This window comes from Hemitrygon akajei, chromosome 10 (assembly GCF_048418815.1).
Source record: "Hemitrygon akajei chromosome 10, sHemAka1.3, whole genome shotgun sequence".
Classification (NCBI taxonomy): domain Eukaryota; kingdom Metazoa; phylum Chordata; class Chondrichthyes; order Myliobatiformes; family Dasyatidae; genus Hemitrygon; species Hemitrygon akajei.
This window is the reverse complement of record NC_133133.1, coordinates 152,779,364-152,803,708: the sequence shown is the minus strand read 5'-3', so window position 1 is coordinate 152,803,708 and position 24,345 is coordinate 152,779,364. Positions and strand designations below refer to the sequence as shown.

The window sequence follows — 24,345 nt, the reverse complement described above, 5'->3', positions numbered from 1 at the left end:
TCATTGTGACAAATGTTATGGAGGCCAAGTCATTGGGTATATTTAATGCAAAGGTTGATAGGTTCTTGATTAGAAAGGATGTCAAAGGTTATGGGGAGAAGGCAAGAGAATGGGGTTGAGAGAGATAATAAATCAGCTATGATCAAATGGTGGAGCAGATTTGATGGGCCTCTGCTCCTATGTCTTGTACTCTTATGGTCTTGTGATCAAATGTAACCTAATAATTCACAGCTCTCTTGCAATTTTGCACTTTATTTCACTTTGTGAGGAAAAATCAGAGTAGGACTTACACAGTGAGCAGTGGGGCACTGAGAATTGCAGAAGAAAAGAGGGATCTGGCAATACAGATCCATAATTCCTTGAAAGTAGCATCATAGATAAATAGGGCCATAAAGAAAGCTTCTGGCACATTGGCCTTCATAAATCAAAGTATTGAATAAGGAGTTGGGTTTTTATGTTGAACTTGTACGTTTGTGAGGCCTAATTTGAAGTATTCTGTGAAGTTTTCCATACAGGAAAGGTAGCAATAAAATTGAAAGAGTGCAGAAATAATTTACAAGGATATTGCCAAGACTTCATGTTCTGAGTTATAGGGAAAGTTTGACTATGTTAGGATGTTATTCCCTAGAGCATTGAAGAATGAAAGGAGATTTGATAGAGGTATACAGAGATACAAAGGATACAGGTATACAAAGGAGATTTGATAGAAGTATACAGAATTATGAGGGATATAGATAGGATAAATGCAAACAGGCTTCTTCCACTGAGGTTGGGTGAGACTAGAACCAGAGGTCATGGGTTAAGGATGAAAAGTGAAATATTTATGGGGAGCTTCATCAGTCAAAGAGTGGTGAGAGTGTGGAAGGAAATGCCTGTGGGACTGGTGGATAAGGGTTTGATTTCAACATTTACAAGGAATTAGGATAGGTACAAGAATGGGAGGGATATGGAGGGCTATAGTCTGGATACAGGTAATTGGGATGGCAGATTAATAGTATGCACTAGATGGATGAAATGGCCTGTTTCCGTGCTGTAGTGTTCTATAAACTCTATGGCTCCATAACTACATGAACCATGAATTTTGGCAGCTATAACTTGGTCACTGCATTCAAATGAAATATGAATTTGGCAGCATATGTTTCAGGTGAAGGATGCTGTCAAATTTGTACCTGCTTCAGACAAAATTGAATTTTCCTATTTATGAACTATGAGGTATACTTCAGTACAATACAAGAAACATAGTTGTATCCTACCATACCAAGTGATGAAGCTGTGTTGAATTGCATCTAGAACTTGAAGAATCACACCAGAACAGGGGATCCCAGCCTTTTTTATGCAATGAACCACTACCATCAACCAAGTGGTCCGTGGACTTCAGGTTGAGAACTCCTGATCCAGAATATAGCAACATTAAAAATATGTGTACATTTAAAAGTTATTACTTTTAAATATATCTGTCTTTAAATTGTTATAAGGTCTGCTGACCCAAGTATCCTTCTATTTTAAGAGTAACTGACCATAACTATATATTTACTGTATTATGACATGGTATGAACTTTTCCATTGAATTCCTGAAAATGTGAGTTTTAGTAAATGAATTTCAGGGTTGTTTATGGTGACATACAGTATGTACTTTGATAATAAATTTACTTTGAACTTTAATATATTTTTCCAGAAAACTGTTTAGAAATATCCATGAGAGGAATTCATAAATATTTTATTTCAAGACTTTGTTATTTGCTATCATTTTGCAGATACATGTAACATATATTTGGTAGAAAATGTATATGCTAGTTTGTTTTCTTTGCATGCCCAGTTAAAATAGAAAAATCAAATCTATTGCTAATCTGCTACTGAACTATTGATGACAGGTGGAATCATTAGTTGTTGCATGATGTAAAGTGATAATCCCAACCAGACATACCGCAAAACATCTTTTGCAAGTGTTAATGCATTTTGTTTGGGAAGATAAGGCAGGACTGCTCTATTCAATTGTTTGAGAAAGCTTTCTGCTTTGTAAATGGAAATCAGTGTATTTATTTCTTTTATATTTCTGCCATTTTACTTGAAATTATTTTGGTAATCTTTTCATTACCTACCTCTTTTATTTTTACAAACATAAGAAAATTTGCAGATGCTGGAAATCCTGCTGAATGGTCACAGCCTGAAACAATGACTGTTTACTCTTTTCCATAGATGCTGCCTGACCTGCTGAGTTTCTACAGCATTTTGAGTGTGTCTCTTATTTTTATATCTGATTTCATTGGTATTTAATTATTCTATTTACCAGAGGTCTTATATGCTTTAAAGTCTCTGCTCACCCTTCCTCGTGTTTATTGCCCTTTGTTTTATTTTAATATGTCTCACTTTTGCATTATGGATGTTCAACAATATTTCCTTGACCACTTCCAATTTATTTATTATAAATCTTGAAACAATTACATTCCAATTAATTGTTTAAAATTATATCCTGTTCCTTTAAAATTTGCTTTTCTAAACCACGGAATACTATACAAAGTATGAATGATGCATAACCATGGTGTAATTTGTGTCCAATCATTCAATTCCCCAAGTATGATTCTATGTAGCCTTTATTTGAAAAATAATGACAAACAATGTAATTACCTGTGTAGTACCTACATACTGTGTCGTAAAACACAATCTGCACATTCTGAAAATACTTCATAGGTAATCATGGGCTCATATACAAAATGCGCCCGCAACAGATCGTCAAAAGAGCTAGTCACTTAGTTATCTCACAAGATGATTTCCCATATTCTACAATTCTCCCTCTTCAGTACTTGCTATTATCTGAAGTATGTTAATGCTGGAGGAAGTGAATTATGTGCCTTCAAAAGTCAACCTTTATGATAGAATCACTGAGATATGAATGACTTACTACAGATAAATACGGAATAAAATTATTTTGGATAAATTCATGTTTTCTCACTAGGTGAGAGATAATTTTAGTTAGTATTACATTGATCACAATAATGTGAAATGTAATCACAAAATAATAGGGTAAAACATAACTATTTGTTACTCCATATCATTTCTGTAAGTATTTGTATCATTTAATTGATAGTTTAGGTACATTTACACTGTAGCTTCTGGTCTAAAGAGCTGCATTTTGGGTTTCAGCCAAGCAAGCCTGTTTACACTGCTTGGCTCCTGCCTGGCTGAAACTTTAACCATCCTGTTTTGCCAAAAGCTCTGCAAATGCCTTTATGCACATAGGCACAGAGCTGTCTCCCAAATATTAGGAATAACAATTTTGCATTTAAATAGCTCAAAATGTAAATGTTGAGAAAGGGTAGGCCAATGAATGTCTGTCTCACACTTAAATTAATGGCAGATAAGTTTACAGTGGAGGGTCCAAAGGAACCAGGTCTGAAAGTGAGCCAGAGTTAAACTCCATAGTGCATCAAGCCAAATACCACCACTTCCAGTTTAGTGACATTGTGAAGCAGCAGGGGAATTCTACTGGCATTACAAGTGTCAGTGAAAGTTATCATCAGCCATTCCATTTAAGCAATGGGAATTTGCTGTGTCTCTGTGGAGTACGTGTTAAAAATGTATATTTTACTTGTTTGCCTTCTTGGATGAGATTTACCTTCATTATTCCTACAATAAGAACATAAAAATGAAGTGCAGAAATAGACCATCTGTCCTTTTAAATCTGTTTTAGCATTCCTTCGGATCATGGCTAAAATTCTACCTCAATTCCATTTTCCAGCGCTATTGTCATACTCTTTGATTTCTCAATATCCTGAAATCTATCAATTGCTGTTCTTAATGAACTCAATGACTGAACTTCAGCAGTCCTCCAAAATTCCAATAATGATAGCAAACACCAATTACTCACAAACACAATAAATTTAGCTTTATCTGAATCTTATATGGAATATCTCTTTTTTGGAGACTATGACTTAGGTTCCAATTCCTCAGCCAAGAGCAGCAGCATCCTTGTCAAGTGCTGCAGTAATTTTCTAAGTTTCAGTGCAATCACCTTTCATTTATTTTTCAACCTCAGAGATACAAGCTAGATTTACTCAATTTGTCTTTATAAAGCATGCCACTATCTCTGGAATCAATGCAATGACTTTTTATTGTCCTCCATCTATGGCAAACATATACTCTCTCAGATGCAGAGAACTACACTATATAAAATATTTCAGGTGTGAACTCACCAAGGACATATCATTGCAGTCAGGCATGTTCACTCCTATACTCAAACTCTCTTGTAACAAAGGTCAAAACCACTATTCTTTCTAATTGCTTTGTATATCTGTATGTTAGCTTTCAGTGACTTCTGTACAAGCACGCCTAGGTCTCTGCCACCATATGAAAAGTACTCCTTTTTTCTGTTTTATGCATCAAAATGAATAGCATTACATTTTCCCACACCGTATTTCAATGTCATACTCTTACCCACTCATAGTTGTCCATATTCCCTGGAAGCCTCCTTACATCCTAAGGTTTTATGCACATGTTCACCTGGTTGTGTATCATCAGCACACTTCGAAATTTAGCCTTTGGACTTCCAACTAGCCGAATTGCTGATATCCATGATGAATGGTTGGAGAATTTTGATTTAATGCATACTGTTGATGGAGAATATTGCCTCTCTCTTACAGCAGGTGAATCTGGCCCTCGGGTCACGAGTCCTGATCAATCTCTAAACAGACCGTGGATTCAAGAAGAAGACAGCAATATATTCTTCTGTTTTGATCTTTCATGATGGATTCAGCAAAGGGTTCTGTGCAACACACAAACAAGACAGGGATTGGTCAACTCTGCCTGACTACAGAACTTGATGGTGAAACTATCTATTCCACACCCCCCCCCCCCCCATTGATTTAAACTGCACTACAGAAACCTGTGCAGAGCAGTTGGATCCAGTTCCTGAATCCTTCCCCAAAACTCATTTTGGAGAACATGCCCATCGTGCCAAAGGCCTTTACTAAGTGAAGTTGACTAGGCACCCATTTGGCCCTCTGCCCTGAATGGGGCAATTATATTCCTGAGCAGTGCAAGGCAATCACAGAATTTCCTGCCAAGTACAGATCATGCTTGGTCCGAGAGGATCACCTGTCCTAGAGTAGTCCTCACCTAACTGAAGATAACCTTGGGCAGGATCTTCAGAAGAAGACCTCCAATTCCTGAGGTCCTCCCTCTCACCCTTCTGGTTATTGATGCTGCCAGCCCAAAGAATAATGCAGCTTGGTGGTGGAGGCCAACTGAGTGATTGCACCTAGATATCTCCAGAAGATAGGGAGAGCAAGATGTATAAAAGAACAGTCTTTGTCCAAAACTAGAGGTTCCCAACCTGGGGTCCACAGACCCTTGGTTAATGGCATAAAGGGGGTTAGGAACACCTGTGCCTAAACAACTAGCAATGATTGGTGAGAAGTAACCTTTACTTTTCTCTGCATTTCCTTAATGTTTTTGGTCCTGCATGAAAATCTGGGATAGAAATTCATAGACTTCTGATCTTCCATTCGTACCAATACAGTGTTTTTATATGCTATCGTGCATATACGTATAAGATATATTGAAAAATCAAAAGCAGTGTTAAACAGTTGTACTGATCAAAATTAAAACGATGGAGCAAGTTCGTGAGCTAGACTGTTTACTCAGATCGCTACTGAGAACTTTTCAAATACGCCCTCTGCAGCCGTATTCACTGTTCTTAATATTAACACAAGTTAACTGTTTAAGAAGCTTGAACAATTCCTACTTCATTGCCAGAAGAGTGCGTTGTAAATTTGCATATTCCGACTGCCGCTTTAGTTTCGTATCAACTGTAAAACAAGTATTTTTGTCTTTCGATTAAAAAAAAACGAGTGCCCTGTCATGTAACATTTCCCCCCAGAAATTAATGAACCAGAAATGAAAAATAACGCAAGGAACCTATTTTTATTTCTAAACATATTAATGCGCAACCGTCCACAGTTTCTTACAACAGATTAGAAGGTCCGGACTCCAGGGATGGTGTCCTTGCCATCATTCCTGAGTGAAATTCAATAATCATTTCCTTATAATCAAGCAGCTTGCTCCGAGCACAATAGGTATCTGCAATGAACAAACCATCTACTATCAAAATAGCTCTAACACACTCTTGGAATGACAAAGTTCTTTTCAATTAGACTACTTTCCTTTTTCATATGTCTCAATTCTGCCCAGTATTTTTGACGCAATTCTGTTGCGCAATTACTTCCCAAACAAAAGGGGAAACATATTTCCTTGTGAACTAACGGGAAACTGGCACAGAACATCCATCTACAAACACTTATTGTAGGAAATATAGCATTTCGGGTTCCTGAAAATGGTTCATTGTCACTTACGGTTACATCTTTTGAGGGAAAGGGCTAATTTGATTTTTATTTGTAGAAACCGAATGTAGCTTCTTCAGTCGTTGAACATTAACGTGGAAGTTTTTTTTGGGAAATGATTGTGGATCAGAAAGTCGTTCAATTTCGGAGAAAAACGCGAAAGTCACAGTAACTAAAAGACTTGAAAGAAACGCAATCATTAGCTCTCGATTCGAGAATTAGTTACCGTTTTCTTTCTAAGGTATTCTTTCAAACCCCCGTTCATGAAATAAAACCCTGTTCATTTGGAACTATTCGTCAGGGACGTACTTGATAGCATTTATCATCGAAATAATAATCCACTGAAAAGCGGTAATCAGATTGCTTATTCATCAACAGTTTCTGCCGCTGGCGTTGGTGAAGTGCAAAGGTCTGATGATTTCTCATTTGCCAGTTGCCAACGTGAAACTGATTAAATTTGTTTCCAATAGCCAAGTATTTATCCATCGGCGCGTTGTAACAACGAGAACTACCGATAGGCTCAATAACTTTTATGAATAGCGTACTGGATTAATTAAAAACAAAAATTGTCTTATCGATTAAAAAAGTGAAAATTTAGCAAAATATTTTCGTGAAATAATTGTTGTTTCCCAAAATGTACTGTTTTGTGAAGCACTGTAATCTGTAACTGTCAGTAGATAATATAATAATCCCGGTATTATAATTTCGTAAATATTTAAAATAGTCGTGGCATCCGGTGTGAGATTCAGATGTGATTTATTTAAAGAAGAATGTTCAGTCTGATGACATCTTAAAAGCATTTGTGCGATTACCGTTACTTTACTAACATGAAGTATGCTGCGTACATAATATAAAAGAGGATTCTGCTGGATTCAGTAACATGAATAATGATTAAGACTAACTCGCCAGTGAACAGGTAAATCCTGCTAATAATGCAATTCCAAAATCAATTCAATATGTTCCATCAGATAGAGGATGCGAATTATAATATTCATAATTATTCTTGTATTATTATAAAGTGGGTACGAAAATTATTATATTCATCATATTCTTAATCTGAAACATTTTTCAAAACGCCAGAATTTTCCCCAAGTAAAAGAATTGTTTTGGCATTGAAATAAAAATTGGGCGAAGTCAGTAATTAATCTAATACCCATTTTATGGTGATATGATTTTGCATGGATTATTACTGTCACTTTAAAACTACAAGAAGAATACAATTTATGAAAAGTAGTTATGCATCTTACATATGGAGAAATCGTAGTAAAAATGACTCACTTTTAAAAAATATTTTACCCTGTTCAACAAATTAATTATATAAACTTGAAAGATATGGTACAAAACAATTTTGAAGTGTGTGGGGCTTGTTGACTGAGCTCCCATAATAGAATAGTCTCTACCTGAATCATTTCGTTACTTGAAGAAATTTCTCCCAGACCCGCTCTTCATTCGGTTTGCTATGCTTCAGTAGTTAATTAAAAAGTGAACCTACCTCCTCACTCAACAACGCATGAATGTTCAGATTGAAGATTACGTACCAGAAAGATGAGAACTGTACTATGTGCGTAAACCTGACTTCTATTATTTGTATATTATTCCATTTTTTTTAAATGTCGTCTTTGTCACTTGATAATAAAACGTAGAATTACTTGTTTAAAAATGTTAACTAATATTGACGTAGTCATTTTATGTAGGCACAAACTGTGGATCATTGTTAAAATGTATTATTTACTGATAGGGATATGTAAAAGACCACGAAAATATACGCACGGGAAACGTTTTCTAATCTCTCCACGTTATGTTTTAAATCTTAATTTAACTGGAAAAGTTTATGTGCTTCATTATTAGTCTTCCCAACTCACCATTCAATAATTTTACAGGCATCGTAATACCTTGCTATTTTCCTTACTCCACGAAGACCTGACATTCATTTTCAACATTGATTATCCATCCTTATGTGCAACCAGCTCCAACAGTCATCAATTCCCCCCATTTTTGTCTTTCGTGTAGATTATAGTGTTCATCCCTTGACTAACAAAATCACTATTGTTTTTACACTTTATATAACAACCCTGATATACCCACCATCTATTCCCAGACTGCCCTCGCACTCTTCACTACTCACGAAGATTGCCTGAAATGTCTTCCTTAACAACCGTGTATCCGCTCAGATTCTATAATTCACATCTTGCCAATAATTTACTGAATATTTCAGCTACCTTCCAAATTGCATTCAATTCTTCTACGTCGTTGAAGAACGGCAGTGGATTTTGATAAAATATATCTTCTATTGTGTGCAGACTAAGCTTTGCCGGAAAATTTCCATCGAAGGATATGTAAACTAAAATCGGATCTTAAACATCTTCTGAAAAATAATAGATTGCTCACTTGGCTTCTTAATATCAAAACATGATGCAGGGGCAGCTTTTATGTACACTCTGTCCATAGTTTTAAAGCATATTAGTAACAGATGGGGAGAAATAGAGGGCAATGTATGGAGTATTTTACTGGGGGCTGATGATCTGATGCCAATCCAAATGGTATATTATACAATTGAGTTAATGGGCTATTTTGTAATAAATTAACAGCAACAGGTAAAAATTAGATCAGAATCGACAAAATTTAATGATTAAGACACAATCTGCTTCATTGTCGCAAGCTATCTTTATGAAAAATACACTATACATTTTTCCTCTAAGACGTATCTTTCAACAACATTCAGAATGGTCATCATTAGATATTTACGTGGAATTAGATTGATTTAGAAAAATGTGCTGTAATGACATGCTTACACTTTTCCAAATAATTAGACAAATCTTTTACAAACCTTTTTTACTATGAGTTGTCAGATCTGTGTTGCTTGCTGATACGAAGAGAGAGCACCCACAGTAAAAAGACAAACATATGTGTTGGGAAGAATGTCAACTTAATGTGCGCAAAATGCAACATTCTATCGTGTCGTTTGCAATGCATCTAGTTCCCTTCAACCACGCGGGACAGCACAACTTCTTGAGGTAATTTCAGCAAAATGCATCAGACAGCAAAAGTGAACGAGACCTTATGAAAATAATGACGCGAGACAAGTTGATTAAAACTGCTTAAAGGGGGTAAAGTTAAAAGCACCCCAACACGGCTTACACAATATTTTCCATATTTCAAAATTAAATCGTTTATGGGAAATAAGCCCTCTTAAAATGTGTACACTATAATCTTTTTTTCCCAAAAACTTAATTGCTGAGGCCTACACTGGAAGTTTTAAATAGATGACATATAACATAAGGTCATCATCAGTTCGAGGTACCGTGCTTGTTGAATACAGCTCCTTTAAGTTACCTTGGTTGATATTACAATTTCCCCCCTCTGATTTGTTCAGATCAACCGACCTTTTTCACATTGTTTTTCCTTTGCTTTTCTACCTTCTAAAATGACAGCAAACTACTTACCAGCGTCCCTGTTTCTAAGTGACATCGAGGAGAAGTGACCGGTCGTCAGATTGTTTAAATATTAGCAATTCGCTTAAAGTCAATGGCAGCAGGAGAAATATGAAGGAGTTTAAGGGGTGCAGAGCTGGTGCAACCTGTCGCACTGCAACATCACTAAAAGATTCGGTCCACACTGCACTCCCGAAAAATATATTTTATTCCCACTTCGTGATTTGAATCACTTCTCTTTAAAACGCTTCACTTTTAAAATATTTTGCAACTGAATCCATCCGACTACACTGACAGGAGTAATTGTGCGTTCATCAGTTTCTAACATCGAGCTGTCGACTAATACAATGTACCATTTCGGTCTAACCGTTGCGGGGGGAAAAAACATTGGAAAATGTAGCTTCCTAAATTTTTGGCGCAGTTTTAAAAGAAAGGACTTTGGAAAACGGTTATTGTCGTTTTAAATATGAATTCAAAAAGTTGGGCAAGCTTGCGTGCGCGCGCGCGCTTAAGAGCTGCCATGACGTGAGATTGACATATTTTCCTCCAATAGACTTCGGTCTTTTCCAACCGTTCCTCTCGTCTTTCAGGATATTGACCAATGAGAAGATCGATTGGGGGCGAAGCTCTAGGTTGAAATGAAAGCGCGGATGGCTCTGCTGCGGCGCGCGCTGACGTCCGTCCAGCTCGCTCTTTCATTGGTCCATTACCGTGGCGTGCTTTTTCTTCTCGAGCTGCTGAGCTGTCAATCATGGACGCGCGCCCACTGCTCGAACCCACTTTAACACTGATTATTGCCACTTTTGCGGGTCCTTTTTGGTTTTGCTTCCCAGTTTATGATGCTTTTTATATTATTAAAAACCTACATTTTTGAAGATCCCTTTATTGGTCATTCTTTAAACGGTTCAGAAACATGAAGCTTGTTATGCGGGGGGAGGGGGGGTTAACTACTGTCAGGCAAAGTGTTGTCAACACCACCCCACCTACTTTCTACAAAAACACACTCATGATGGATATACGTTTTTCTTCCCAAAAACTTTAAGCGTCAGAAGTAATCGCTTCAGGGTGGAAAGAGGTAGGATAATCATTATATGAAAGGGCCGAAGTGTTTAAAGTCTATTATCCAGCAGAGTTCATGTTGACAAAAAAAAGCTGGGACTTTATTTAATTATTGAATGAATTAAATATTTAAATCATTCTATAGCCAAAGCGATTTTCCGGATCAAAGTTGAGGCAGTAATCAAGACTCTACAAACAGCAGCACCCGCTTCATTAGTGAATTATGCACGTAAACATTTTGTACATTTATCTTTATTTTCATTTCATGATGCTAAACAAAAGTCAGCATCTCTTCACACGTTACAAAACAAAAATGAGAAATATAACCAATATTAAGGCAGAGTACAAGCCTGGCTCAGGACGCTTTCTCTTTTCAAGCATAGCCTTATATTATGACAGGCAAAAATGGAGAAGGAAAATCTACATTAAAGCATTTACAAATGCACAAGGGAAAATGCCACTTTGGCTTAACGGAAAATTATCTTCTAGAATCAAAAAAAAACATCAATTCTTTATAACATAAATAAGTTAGTATAATTTCTCAGTGTCTTTACAAAGTTATGTACACAGGTACATTAGATTTTTTTTTATTTTTTTTAAACATACAATACACAGGTATTGTAACTTGGCAGTTTCAAAACTGAATTGGAAAACTACATTTCTGCTATTCAAGTCATATTTTCTAAACTCTGAACAAGTTTCCATCCTCCTCCCCTTCCCCCCACCAAACTGGTTTATGTGCTACAAAAACAACCCTATATACACAGGTAGTAAAATCAGCCAAGTGATAAGGAAGAACCTAATTGCACAGCGCTATATCCACTCTAAAATGGGCGGTTTAGTGTTCACTGAGTTCAGTGCTCGGGCTCTCCTCACTGGGAGAGGGAACGATACGTGTCTCTTCCGGAGGTTATCCAGCCTTCAGCAAGCACTGCCATAGATGAACAAGAAAAAGAGGACCTTGGTATCTGCAAAGAAATACAGATATAGATTAAAACGAAGCATTTTAAATCGTTTTAATTACTTAGATCCTATTTGGCACAGCCAGGCTGTTCACTTTAAGCCAGTCATATCGGGCGCAGTTGGCAAAACAAAACAACTGGTGACCGAAGCAAGCAATATCGCCAGCAGTATTAAACTACTGTACTCTCACTAATCATCAGGATACTGTAACGATGCGTTTCCCCTTCGGATTTAATATATCTTTGTCTTTGTTATGTGTGGCCCAGCTTTCAATTGATTTATTTCGGGCAGCAACGCAAACGTTTACTGCAAAACACACGAAATCACGTTTAAATGGGGAGTTGTAACATCTCAACAGATTAATAAGTATTATCGAATTAGTAAAAATAGTTGGCATAACGATCTGAGGTCTTTTACAATCAAATTGATTTGCTGACTTATTGTAGAACCGTTGGAGAGGAAAGGTGCAGCGTTCGGCAGAATCTACCTGCGACAGTAACTGCTATTTAGTGGACTTCAAGAATTTGGATCTTCAATCAATCGGTTAAAATACCCAACAGTATTTGACTCGAAAGTAATTGCGAATATGTCAGCATCTGTAACTGATTAAGACAATTGTTTAAACGCGTTTACGTATCAAGTGAATGAAATGTTGTTTACTACTATCTGGAACGAACTGGAAACAAAAAAAAAGGATCTGCAACATTTGACGACAATGTGGACTTACATTTTCAACCCCAGTTTAACAATAGTTGCAGATGGACACTGAATGCGGGCACTTTTTTTTTTGTGCAGTTAAACTAGCATCAATTCAGTTTTTTGTGGTTAGCACTTAGAACTCCCTTGCCTCAAATCACACATCCCTCTCTACCCACATCTACCCCATCCACCACTTTTTTTTTGTATTGTCTAAAGTGCAGCATTATAACATGGTACCCAATCAAAGTAGGAATCTCAGAAAGGAATGCAAAAGGCATTAAGTAACACATTTAAGTTACTTCAGATATTATACTTTTCTGGTAGCTTGCCCAAGGTGTTACTTTATGGCTGGTGAGATAAAGAATATCATACTCTTCTGGACAGGATTTAAAGGTGTTTGTTCTCGTAGTGGAAGTTGGGCTTACAAATTTCCCCGTGGTGCCATGCCCGTAGTTCTACTAGATTTTGTGTCGACCCTCGGTACATCTCTGTTAGGACAACACTTGGGCAACAAACTGCACATTAATAGGCAGGAAAGCAATTTATATCACCTCGACGTTCCCATACCTATGGGAGACGCGGGTGTGCATTGTTTTTTTTTGAAAACCAGCTGGATATAATCACCTGTGCATACGTGTCGTTTTCGAACTAAAGAAACACCAGTGACATTGCAATGCAGTGTAATTTCAAATCCTCAACCCCGCGTCAATTAGGATTGGTCAATACAAGATGCTCTTACAACTTCTCCCTATGCTACACCGTAAACTTAATACTTTAAAGGTATGCGAGAAGTCGCTGGTAAAATAACAGGCAGTGAATAAAAACTACCTTGTGACTTTTATGTTTGATGTCCACGAGAAATCGTCTTTTTCGGCGTCTTCTCTAATGCACCCACACTGGGAGTATTTGCTGACCAGTCTGTCTCTGTCTTCGTATTGAACCTTTTTGCATCTGGAATACCATCTACAATTATTTTTTAAAAAGAACGTTAAAAATTGAAAACCTCAAGTCAGGATGTCAATAAATTACGAGGTCATTTCTGTTCTGACTTGCCCCATGATTGTTGGCATGAGTCAACCACAAACAATTATTGGAGCAAATAAAAACATTTGCTTCGCCTTTCTTCAAAAAAGGCCCTGAAATTACAGCATCTCCCCCCCCCCCAAAAAAAAGCAGAGGAATTCAAGATTAACCTTGGACAAACCAAGATCTGCAGGATTTCAAAGCAGGTCTGCGAGAAATACAAGAAATTCACTGGTTGGATGATTTTTGTACGTCTATTAAAAGGTCAGAAAAGATCCGTTTGAAAATGGATCCTGTGGCTTCTAACAGAATACATCTTTGTCACTTACCGACTGACGCAGCTCGTTTTCGGGGACTACTGCACTGCTCTTTTGAGTCTGTTAGGTGTTCAGTTGTCTCTTTAACCGGGTCCTTTTGCTCTGGGTTCGCTAAGTGTGTGTCCCCTGAATTTCCCTGAACCCGAGTTCCTATGTAAACTATCGTAGGGTTCCCGTTCATATCAACATTACAATCCGCTGATGACACTTGCTCCCTGGGAGGACGCCTGTAAAAATCAGGCACATCCTTACTATCCACGGCTTCCCATTTGTAATTGCCATCCAGCGGCTTGTCCCTCTCGAAGTCGAAATTCCACCTCTCTCTATCCTGTTTGTGAATCTCCTTCCGTTGCTTCTGTAAATCCCGGTTTAACAAGTCGTGGTCTACGGGACCGAAGAGGTTTCTGCAGGCAGAAGATTTCGGGTGCCCTGTTAGTTGCGCTGCCATTATCTCCAGCGAAGGACTACTGTTAGAAATGCGTACGTTTGACATTTTTTTCCTTCGTACCCCCGCTCGTTTGCAAACCGTCCAGAGATCAAGCGAGCAGTAGAAATGCAAAACTGCACGATTTAGCAATGTCGTGCAATTCTTTCGAACGCTGCAAAGCACGGTACCAAAACAAAAACGCCAACAACAACCGTTTACAAGGTATCTCGTCAAAACTGACTCTAGTAAGGCGGAAAAAAACTGGCTTTTTTTCAGTTACCCAATATGGCGAAGGAGGCTGACGAAGAGGAAACTGAGTGATGGACAAGGAATTTTAAAAAGAGAGCTTGATGCGATTGGCCAAAGTGGCCGGGCTCCGCCCAGGTCCCGCCCTCGTATGCAGGGCTGCGACTCGAGAGAGCGAGCTCGCTTCGGAGCTTGGGGCGACCTTGCTATGATCTAAAAGCGTTTTGTTTATTGACAAGCAACCCCTCTCTCGCTCGATCTTCACAACTCCCCCCAACCCTTCCCCCGTCAGCGAGGCGAAGAGTGAGAGGCAGGCGCCCGTGGAGTAGTCCTAGCGAAGCGTGAAACCTACGAAAGAGGAATCGGCTCACAGCGCCATCGTCCAGACAACCAGAGAAAACACAGCCCTTTAGTGATCTCCCACTTAAACTAACCTGACAAAATGCTGCTACATGTTGCATCACTTAGATTAACTGACAAGATTTCATCATGAATATTCCTCAGAGAAGGACGGGCTACTAATTCCAGTGATCGACCACTGCAAGAGTAAGACCCGATCAATAATCCAAAGTGTTTTAAAGTAATAATAATTATTGCATCAAATGATTTCTGGCAAACATCTCTCAACATTTGACATTTCTCGGCGAACTGGATGATTTCCGTGCTGGTTGTTTTGGCTTTTTTTTGCAAAACAAAAGGTGCTCAAGGGGTTAATATCACAGCGGTTATATTTTTAAACGCGCAAACGCGCTTCCTTTTTACGCAGTATGAACTTCTATTTTTTACAGGATCTTTTATACTTGAAACACGAACTTTTTGCCAAAAAGGGTCAGTTTCACTTATCCTATTATTATTGTAGATTGTTCAACCGAATGTGAATGAGTGGATGCACGGAATAAAAGCTGTTAGGCAGAGATACTGTACTCGAAGACGTGATTGTAAACGTTCAATTTTTAAATCAACTTGCGTGATTTTAACACAGGTGTTTATTGTAAACATTTTGACTGGCAGTTCTTGCGTCTTTTCAATAGAACCAGCAGGTGACCAGATCAATCCTTGCAGCCGTATCTCATCGTTTTTATGACAAAACAAAATCTGTGCAAATACTTTGCATTGAAGTTTTCAGCATTTGAGATGAAGATTTCTGTACGCTGTAGTAGGCTGGAGTATTTAGTATTCGAAACTGGAATTGCATTTCGTGCCTCAGTTTTAATCCCCATACTTTTAAAACTCCCGTACTGTACGCATGGAAGTCCTCTGATTTCAACATGTATTATACAAAACAAAACGAAATGTGGATGAACTCCAATGTTTCCACGTTAATAGAACAGTGGCTACTCAAAATCGGAAAAAGAACGAAATATATATGTCGTGGGCAGACAGGCAACTAAAATCTAGAAAATAATAAATACAGAAACTATTTTATGAATAATTAAAATATTCTTTTTGACTAATGTGATTTAGAGGCAAGCCTTTTGAAAAACTTCTGACAAACAGTTTTGTCATGCGGCTATTAAGGGGTAACAGTACTGATCTATCGGGGAGGAATGATTACTTGATAACATTATCGCATAATTTGTAGCGTAACGTTACAAGATAGACACAGTGTAAATAACCTTGATTTTATAGGGCTACATTTTTTCCCAAGGCTCTTGCAATGAATGTAAATACATTTTAACTTCTGATCTAACTTATTAGGGGAAACAATTATAATCCTTGGCTGTTTTCTAATGCTCAATGGCAGAAGCGCTTTCCCCAGCTTTATTCCAGTATGAATGTCTTGTCTATACCATTGATAAGTATTCCTTTAAAAACTGTAATAGTTTATAATTCTGCCTTAGCATCGCAGACCATTTAATTTTCAAAAGTATTATTAAGTTTGTTTCACTGATTTAAATAAGTTCCTTTCAAACTCTTCCCACCGGACCGGGATTGGAATGGGAGAATGGGGCACCTAGCCTGAACAATCATCTAATTGCCCCGTTTCTCCGTGGAAGGCCATTTAGATTCATTTTACAACACAGTAAATCTCAATTTTGCTGGTCCTCGATAGTTCTATTAATTTTTCTATAATCTCATTTCTGCAGTCATATTTCAAAGTAATTTTCCTCTTCTGGAGTTAGGATTTAACTTAATACAGGGCTGATGTGAATTTGATATTGTAAAATTTACTGGGCATTACTGAACTTCTTTACAGGATGTTAGATGGGAGTTTTTAATCTTGCAATTAAATAACACCAGTACAGGAGATATAAGCAGCTCTCAGTGAAGCAAGAAGTCATAAAGGCCCAAATATTCTTGCCAGAACAGCCTTTGGGTGCAGTACTTAACATTTCCAGACAGAGAGTAAGACCATCTTAGGTTCCTCCTCTTGATTTGGATCAATTTACCTCACTCATAAATACACACCAGTGCTCCAGGTTAAGTATTAGATAATGGTCAATCATGCTAGACTTCGGAGGTAAATAGGTTAGATAACACAATCGCTCCTTATATTACCATCCTGCATCTTTCTATGCTAGGGTCTTTGGTCCTAGGGTCCATGGGCCCCTTAGTTAATGGTAGGGGTCTATGGCATAAAAAAGGTTGGGATCCCCTGCTCTATGCAAATACCTGCCTGGCAATTGCAAGCTGCAAATAATTTCTTGTAATTTAGCAGCATTAATGTTTTCCAGGCATTGCTGCCTGCAGACATGAAATGCCCCATTATCCCGAGAAGTTTAAAATCAAACTTAGTTCATTTATCTGCTCGCATCCCCACTCCTGATATAGGAAACAAAAAAGGCAACTGATGAAGCGCCAGAGGGTTGTTGGGTTTCGAAAGTGTCCTGAGTATCAGAAATTGAGATGATTTTCTCCATCGACTGCAATTGCCTTCCTTTGTACTGGAGGGAAAAAAAGGTGAGAAATTTCTGTTTGATTTAAATTGACCAGCTTTATTATGATTCAGCTGCTGTCATCATATCAAGAGCATTCATTCTAATTTACTTTTCAAAATTGATTTCTTATTTAGACCAAGACAAAGAGCCAAGTGGTTCTGTTGAAATCCAAACCAAGTATAAGTGAGTAATTAATACCATAATAAGCTTTGCTTGACACCCGTCACAACTTTGCAAAACTTGCGAGTTGTCAATCTTTAAGTGGATAAAATGTATCTTGCTTTTTATGATTAGAACAATTTTCTGCCTTGTTTGCTTAATAACTGTAGAGGAGTTGTTTGGCTAGATATATGACTGGTTCAGGAGCACACATCTTCAGAATCACAGCTATGATAGCGTCAAAACAAGCAGCAAGATGGATGAACTGAGAGCATGGATTGGCTCTGAGGTTTGGGATATTGTCGGCATCATAGAATCATGGCGTAGAGAAGTGCACGACTGGCAGCTCAATATTTTAGGATATAGATGCTACAGGGGTGACAGTACAGGTAAGTGAGGAGGAGGGTGTTGCCTTTTTGACAAGGGAGCACATAACAGCAGTACTTCGAGTAGAACTTAGAAAGAAGAAGAGGAGGGTCACTCTAGTGCACCTATATTGTGGCCAATTGTCAGCAGGAACTTGAGGAGCAAGTGCATAGAGAAATTGCTTATAGTTGTAAGATTAACAGGGTTATATAAGTGGGCGATTTTAATTTCCACGGCTTTGACTGAATTACCCAAGGAATTAAGGGCCTTGATGGGATGGTATTTGTGAAATGTGTCCTGGAGAGTTTCCTGAGTCAGTATGTAGAGGACTCTACTCAATACTGGACCTCAAGTAACTAAAGTGGCAGTCAGAGAACACTAAGATCTAATAACCATAATTCTATTAATTTTGGATAGTGATAGAAAAGGAATGGACAATTCCACAGGTTGGGATCCCAAACTGGATCAGGGCATATTTGGTGTGAATTAGACAGGATCTAGCAGAGGTTGATGGGGTGAACCTGTTTGAAGGGAATAGCAAGAATGAACAAGTGGGAGGCTTTCAAGAAAATTGATATCAAGTGTCCAGTGCTAAACTGAAAGGTAAACCTGGCAAATTTAGGAAACCTTGATAATTAAGTATACTGAAGCTCTGGTCAAGAAAAAGAAGGAAGCGTTGAGGGCTTCGGGGTCCAGTAAATCTCTTGATGACTATAAAAAATTAAAAACAGTCTTAAGAGGGAAATCATGAGGGCAAAGTGAGGGAATGAGACAGATCTAGCAGGTTAAGGTTAAGGAAAGTCCCAAGAGATTGTATAACTATGTTTAGAGTATAAGGGTGGTTAAGGAGAGATCCCCTTAGGATCCAGCAGGACTACACGTCTCAAATATTTATATTGCTGTATTTCTTCACTATTCTTTGTTGGTGTGGCTGTAACGAAACCCAATTTCCCTCAGGATCAATAAAGTATGTCTGTCTGTCTGTCTGTCTGTCTGTCAAAACAGCAAGAGAATGGTGGGAATTTTAATGAATATTTCTTCTCAGTGTTTACTGACAAGAAAACCATGGTTATTCAAGAGATAAGGGAAGCTAGTGGAGATGTTCTGGAAGAAATTCATATTACCAGTGAGGAAGTATTTTCAGCCTTACAGTGCATGAAGTTAGGTAAATCTGCAGGGCCCAACCAAGTGCATCCTCAAACTTTGTGGGAGGCCAGAGAAAAAATTGTGGAGGCCTTTGCAGAGATATTTGCTTCATTTTAGCAATTGGCAAAGTTCCAAAAGATCAGAAGGTTGCTAATGTTGTTCTTGTTTAAAATATGTAGTTGGGGAACTACAGGCCGGTCAGCCTGATATTAGCAGTCGGAAAATTACTAGAGGGAATTCTGAGGGACTGGATCTTCTAGCATTTGGATAGATAGAGTCTTTATAGGAGGAATCAGCATGGCTTTGTTCATGTGAAGTTGTGCTTGATGACCATTTTAGAGTTTATTGAAGAGTTAACCAAAAAGATAGTGATGGTAGGAGAGTGGATGGTGTCTCTATGGGCTTTAGCAATGCCTTCAACAAGGAAATGCATGGTAGGTCTAGAAAGTTAACTCCCTTGAAATCCATGGAATCTTGAGCTACTTAGGTGGATTTAAAATTGGCCTAGAGGTAGGAAGCAGAGTGCGGTGGTTGAAGATTGTTTCTTGGGTTGGGGACTGGTTACTAGTGGTATGCCTCCAGGATTGGTTTTGGGAGCCTTGCATTTGTTATTTAGTTTGTGGATAACATGAAATTTTGGATGTGTTGTTGATAGTGAAGAAGGTTATTATAGATTACAGGGGCTTCTTAATCAGTTAGGGGAGTGAGAAGTGTCAAATTGATTTCATTACAGATAAGTATGAGAGAATGCATTTTGGAAAATCAAATTAGCATAGGACTTGTACTCTGAATGGTAGGACACTAGGGAGTGTAATGGAACAAAGGGACCTAGCAGTACACAAGTATAGTTCATTGAAAGTAGTGTTACAGCCAGACAGGTGGGTGAAAAAGTCAATTAGCATGTTGGCCTTCATCAGTAAGGGCACTGACCAGGACATTATGTTGCAGTTTTGCAAGTTACTGGTGAGGCCACACTTGGAAGTTCTGGTTACACTTTTGTAGAAAAGATGTGGTTAAATTAGAAAGAATGCAGAAAAGATGTAAGAGGCTGTCTCCAGGACGAGAGGGACTGGGTTATAGGGAGAGGTTGGCCTGTCTAGGTCTTTATTCCTTCGAATTGAAGGGAACGAGGGGGAAACTTATAAGGTTTGAAATTATGAACAGTGGACGATAACAGTCTTTACCACGGGGGGGGGGGGGGGAGGGGGTGTCCAAAACTGGGGCGCAAAGATTTAGGGTGAGAGGGGAAAGATTTAAAAGGGACTAGAACAGTGAGTATTTGAAACAAGCTGCCTGAGGCAGTTACAACAGTATCATCTAAGAAATATTTACATAGAGAGGTGGGGCTTAGAGGGATATCGTCTGAATGCAAAAATTGGGACTAGTGGGGTGGTCACTGTGATCAGCATGCAGCGGTTGGGCTGAAGGGACTGTATCCTGTCTTGATCTATGATTCAAGGCCTATAGACTTTGCAACATACAATGTAATACTCTACAATCAGCCAATTCTTGATATCATGGGAAGTGAATTGAATTAACTGAGGACAACTTTGTTACTGGCGTAGTCGTTAGGAAGATGCCAAAATAGCACTTGTAAATCCTGACAGGATTTTTTTTGCCAATTCTTTACCCTTTTCTGTTGAGCACATGACTGATAGCTGAATCTTTGCTGTGAAATTGAGAAACAGCTGAATACATAAGAGTGTACCTGCACCAAGATTTTCTGGTAGCACCAGAGGTCTTTGCACAAAAGGAAAAAAGCCTTTCTGTATTCAGAGGGCAGCTGTAAACACTCCATGTAGATATCCATTATGCTGAGAAAACAAGAAGCACAATGGTCAGTTTTAAAAACACCTTTCCAAGGACTTAGACTGCTAGAGAAAGGAGTTTAACAATCCAATTCCAGTTTGTAAGGTGAGTCAATTATTTTTCAAATGCAGTACCCTCACAAATCCACCAACACCCTATCCAATGCTGTAGGAAGAGGGGTGTCTGAGACTGTGCCACTCATGAGCTGAAGCAATAACATGGATATTTCCATATCCAATTCACGCATTGCTCATCTCTAAATCTGTTTTAACTTGGAAGCGTGGAAGAAGCGTGGAAGCGTGGAAGAAGTTTTCAAATGGTAGGGATAGGCAACCGTGGCTGACAAGGGAAGTTAAGGACTGCATAAAAGCCAAGGAAAGGGCATATAAGGTAGCAAAAGTGAGTGGCAAGTTGTATGATTGGGAAGCTTTTAAACTCCAACGAAGGGCAACTAAAAAAGCTATAAGGTAAAATTTGAAATATGAGGGCAAACTAGCCAATAATATAAAGCAGGAGACCAAAGTTTTTTTCCATTATATAAAGAGTAAAAGGGAGGTGAGAGTTGATATTGAATCACTGGAAAATGATGCTGGTGAGGTAGTAATGGGGGACAAAGAAATGGCGGATGAGCCTAATGGGTACTTCGCATCAGTCTTCATTGTGTGGAAGACACTAGCAGTGTGCCAGAGGTCTGTGAGTGCCAGGGAGCAGGAGTGAGTGCCATTGCTATTACAAAGGAAAAAGTGCTAGGCAAACTGAAAGGTCTTAAGGTGAATAAGTTACCTGGACCAGATGGACTACATCCCAGAGTCCTGAGAGGGCTTTGGGCCTGTACTCACTGGAATTTAGAAGAATGTCAGGGAACCTCACTGAAATCTACCAAATGTTGAAAGGACTAGATAGGGTGGATGTGGAGAGGATGTTTCCTGTGGTGGAGGTATCCAGAACTAGAGGGCACAGCCTCAAAATTGAGGGGCAACCCTTTAAAACAGAGGTAAGGAGGGATTTTTTTAGCCAGAGTGTAGTGAATCTGTGGAATGCTCTGCCACAGATTGTGGCGGAGACCAAGTCCGTGTGTATATTTAAAGCAGAAGTTAATCGTTTCCTGATTGGTCAGGGCATCAGAAATACAGCGAGAAGGCAGGTGTTTGGGGTTGAATGGGATCTGGGATCAGCCATGATGAAATGGCAGAGCAGAGTCAATGGGCTGAATGGCCTAATTCTGCTCCTGTGTCTTATGGTCTTAAATTTCCTCCCTTTTAATTCCTAATGCCGTGTCATATGAAGTTATGATATTTAAAAACGTAAAACCTTCTTCCTTTCTCTTTAGAATCTGAATCAGAATCAGGTTTATTATCATTGATATGAAATTCATTGTTTTGCAGCAGCAGTACAGTGCAAAGACAAAAAAAACTTTTAAATTACAAAATAAGTAAGCAATACAAAAATGGGAATAATGAGGTCATGTTCATGCATTCATCAGCTGTTGAGCAATCTGACGATAGAGAGGAACAGGCAGTACATGAATCTTTGAGTGTGGGTATTCAGGTTCCTGTACCTCCTCTCTGACAGTAGTGGTGAGAAGAGGGGAATGTGCGGGTCCTTAGTGACGGACGGCGTCTTCTTGAGGCGCCACCTTTTTGAAGATGTCCTCGATGGTGGGGTGGGTTGTGCCCATGGCCGAGTTAGCTGAACCAGTAACTTTCTGTAGCATTTTTTTTAATCCTGTGCGTTGGAGCCTCCATATTAGCCTGTAATGCAACTAGTCGGAATGCTCTCCACCATACCTCTAAAGAAATTTGCAAGTGTACAGGTGACACCTTGTGTTTCTTTCTCCTATTTTCTTAGAGTATTACATTAATTTATTTGTGGGGCACCTCTTTGGGGTTTACACCTCACTGTCTTCCATTACTATTGGTTATTTAACAATGGATAAACAGATTTTAAGTTAGCATGATACAGTTTGCAATAATGTGCACACGATGTAAAACTACTCCTTGCTCTTTTGTTATATGAAAGATTTCAAATTATAAAGCCTTACAAAAACCAGTGAATTTCCTTTCCACTGTACACACAGGCTGCGATTTTTCTCATTTCTTTTCCTACTGTGAATGCCTGTTTTATGTAAACACACTGTAATTCACAGTAACCAAAAAAACTTAGTTAGCATGAAGTGGATACAGACTGACTCCCACCACATCCAGTTTATGTTAATAGGGTAATTATTGCCATAAAACAAAGACTAAAATGTATTTCTGGTTTTCAGTTTATTAGTCAGACCACAAATAGTAGCGGATGAAACTGTAATCTTAACCAGCTGATGTTCCTTGACCTTAATGACAGAAACTTACTGTGCAAGACTCTGTGCACATACTATCTGAACTATTTTCTTAATTAAAAAATATTCCATTGCTTTTAAATATTATATTATGGAAGTAAATGCAAATTGTTGTTCTAAATATCTAATTGATACAACAAAGTACTGTAAAAGCTCATCCTGGGGGGAATAAATGTAAATTTTCTCCAACTTTTCTTTTGGACAGTTATTAAAATCAATTGTAAAAAAAACACAAAGGAATCCCAACTTTCAATGAATCATTAACAACTCAAAATATTAATTTCTCACGATAAAGTAACAGATATTGTTCAGTCGATGCTTCAAAATGTAATATGGATAAAACTCAATATAATACAGCACATTGTTCAGATTAATTGTAGCACTGAAGATCCAAAAGCAGAAATATGATTTGCTAAAATGTCAATTCCTAGTACAGTCACACAAAATAAAATCATATGCTAAAACCATGTTATTTGTTTGTTGCATCATGCAAGGATTAAATCAAATTGATAAAGTGGTGAAACCAATGTTCCAATCAATTGAAAAACGACCCGCTCTGTCGGACAGATCAGAATACGTATGTAAACTATCTATAAAAATCATGTAAAGTTAATCATAGGAGGCAGTAATCTTTAAAAAAAAGGGTTCTTATGATATGATGTGCATTTATGATGAGGGATGAAGCCATTTAAATTATAAGTCTGGGTGTGTGATAAAATGGCAGCATCACATTTATCATAGACCAATCCCATTAGAATTTTTTAATGGTACATTCAGAAATTTCATGCAAAGAACACTATGAAGTAGGACAAAATAAAGAATATTGCTAGTCTGGTTAGGTAAGTATTTACCAAGGCCTCAGATTTTCCAATGAAACCTAAGTTTTCCTAATACTACATTCACTGATGTTGTGGCACTGACTGGACCAGCTCACCACCACCTCCTGAAGGGCCTTGGAAGGGCAGTGAATTGTGCCCTTGCTGGTAACACCCAACTTCTATAGATAATTGAAAATAATATAAAAACTAGGTACATACTAATAATAAACCTCAAAGTACAAGATCTTCAATATAGACTTTGGTTTGTATCAGCTGGTAGCATTCATAGATAAAGTAGTAGAAAAGGCAGATAGCAATAGCTCCACGGGC

General features: G+C 38.2%; 1 protein-coding gene and 3 long non-coding RNA genes across 5 annotated transcripts in view; 2 read left to right on the top strand and 2 right to left on the bottom strand.

Moving 5' to 3' along the window:
* The window catches only part of LOC140734842 (uncharacterized), a 124,137-nt gene extending 113,954 nt beyond the window's left edge, over positions 1-10,183 (bottom strand). Inside the window, exon 1 of the long non-coding RNA XR_012100628.1 lies at positions 9,779-10,183. This is a non-coding gene — a long non-coding RNA (uncharacterized lncRNA). The remainder of the gene's footprint in view (positions 1-9,778) is intronic.
* LOC140734843 (uncharacterized) lies at positions 7,157-10,611 on the top strand. Its single transcript, XR_012100630.1, has 3 exons — positions 7,157-7,251; positions 9,178-9,349; positions 10,357-10,611. It is a non-coding gene; the product is annotated as an uncharacterized lncRNA (long non-coding RNA).
* Positions 10,612-11,061: 450 nt separating this feature from the next.
* On the bottom strand, positions 11,062-14,574 carry cdkn1bb (cyclin dependent kinase inhibitor 1Bb). Its single transcript, XM_073059425.1, has 3 exons — positions 13,840-14,574; positions 13,316-13,450; positions 11,062-11,793 (listed from the first exon to the last, which is right to left on the bottom strand). The coding sequence occupies exons 1-2, from the start codon at positions 14,318-14,320 to the stop codon at positions 13,326-13,328; spliced, it is 606 nt and encodes a 201-aa protein (XP_072915526.1). The 5' UTR covers positions 14,321-14,574; the 3' UTR covers positions 11,062-11,793; positions 13,316-13,325.
* Positions 14,575-14,576: 2 nt separating this feature from the next.
* The window catches only part of LOC140734840 (uncharacterized), a 37,000-nt gene continuing 27,231 nt past the window's right edge, over positions 14,577-24,345 (top strand). For both annotated transcript variants that reach the window (XR_012100627.1, XR_012100626.1), the window contains exons 1-2: positions 14,577-15,328; positions 17,514-17,562. This is a non-coding gene — a long non-coding RNA (uncharacterized lncRNA). The remainder of the gene's footprint in view (positions 15,329-17,513; positions 17,563-24,345) is intronic.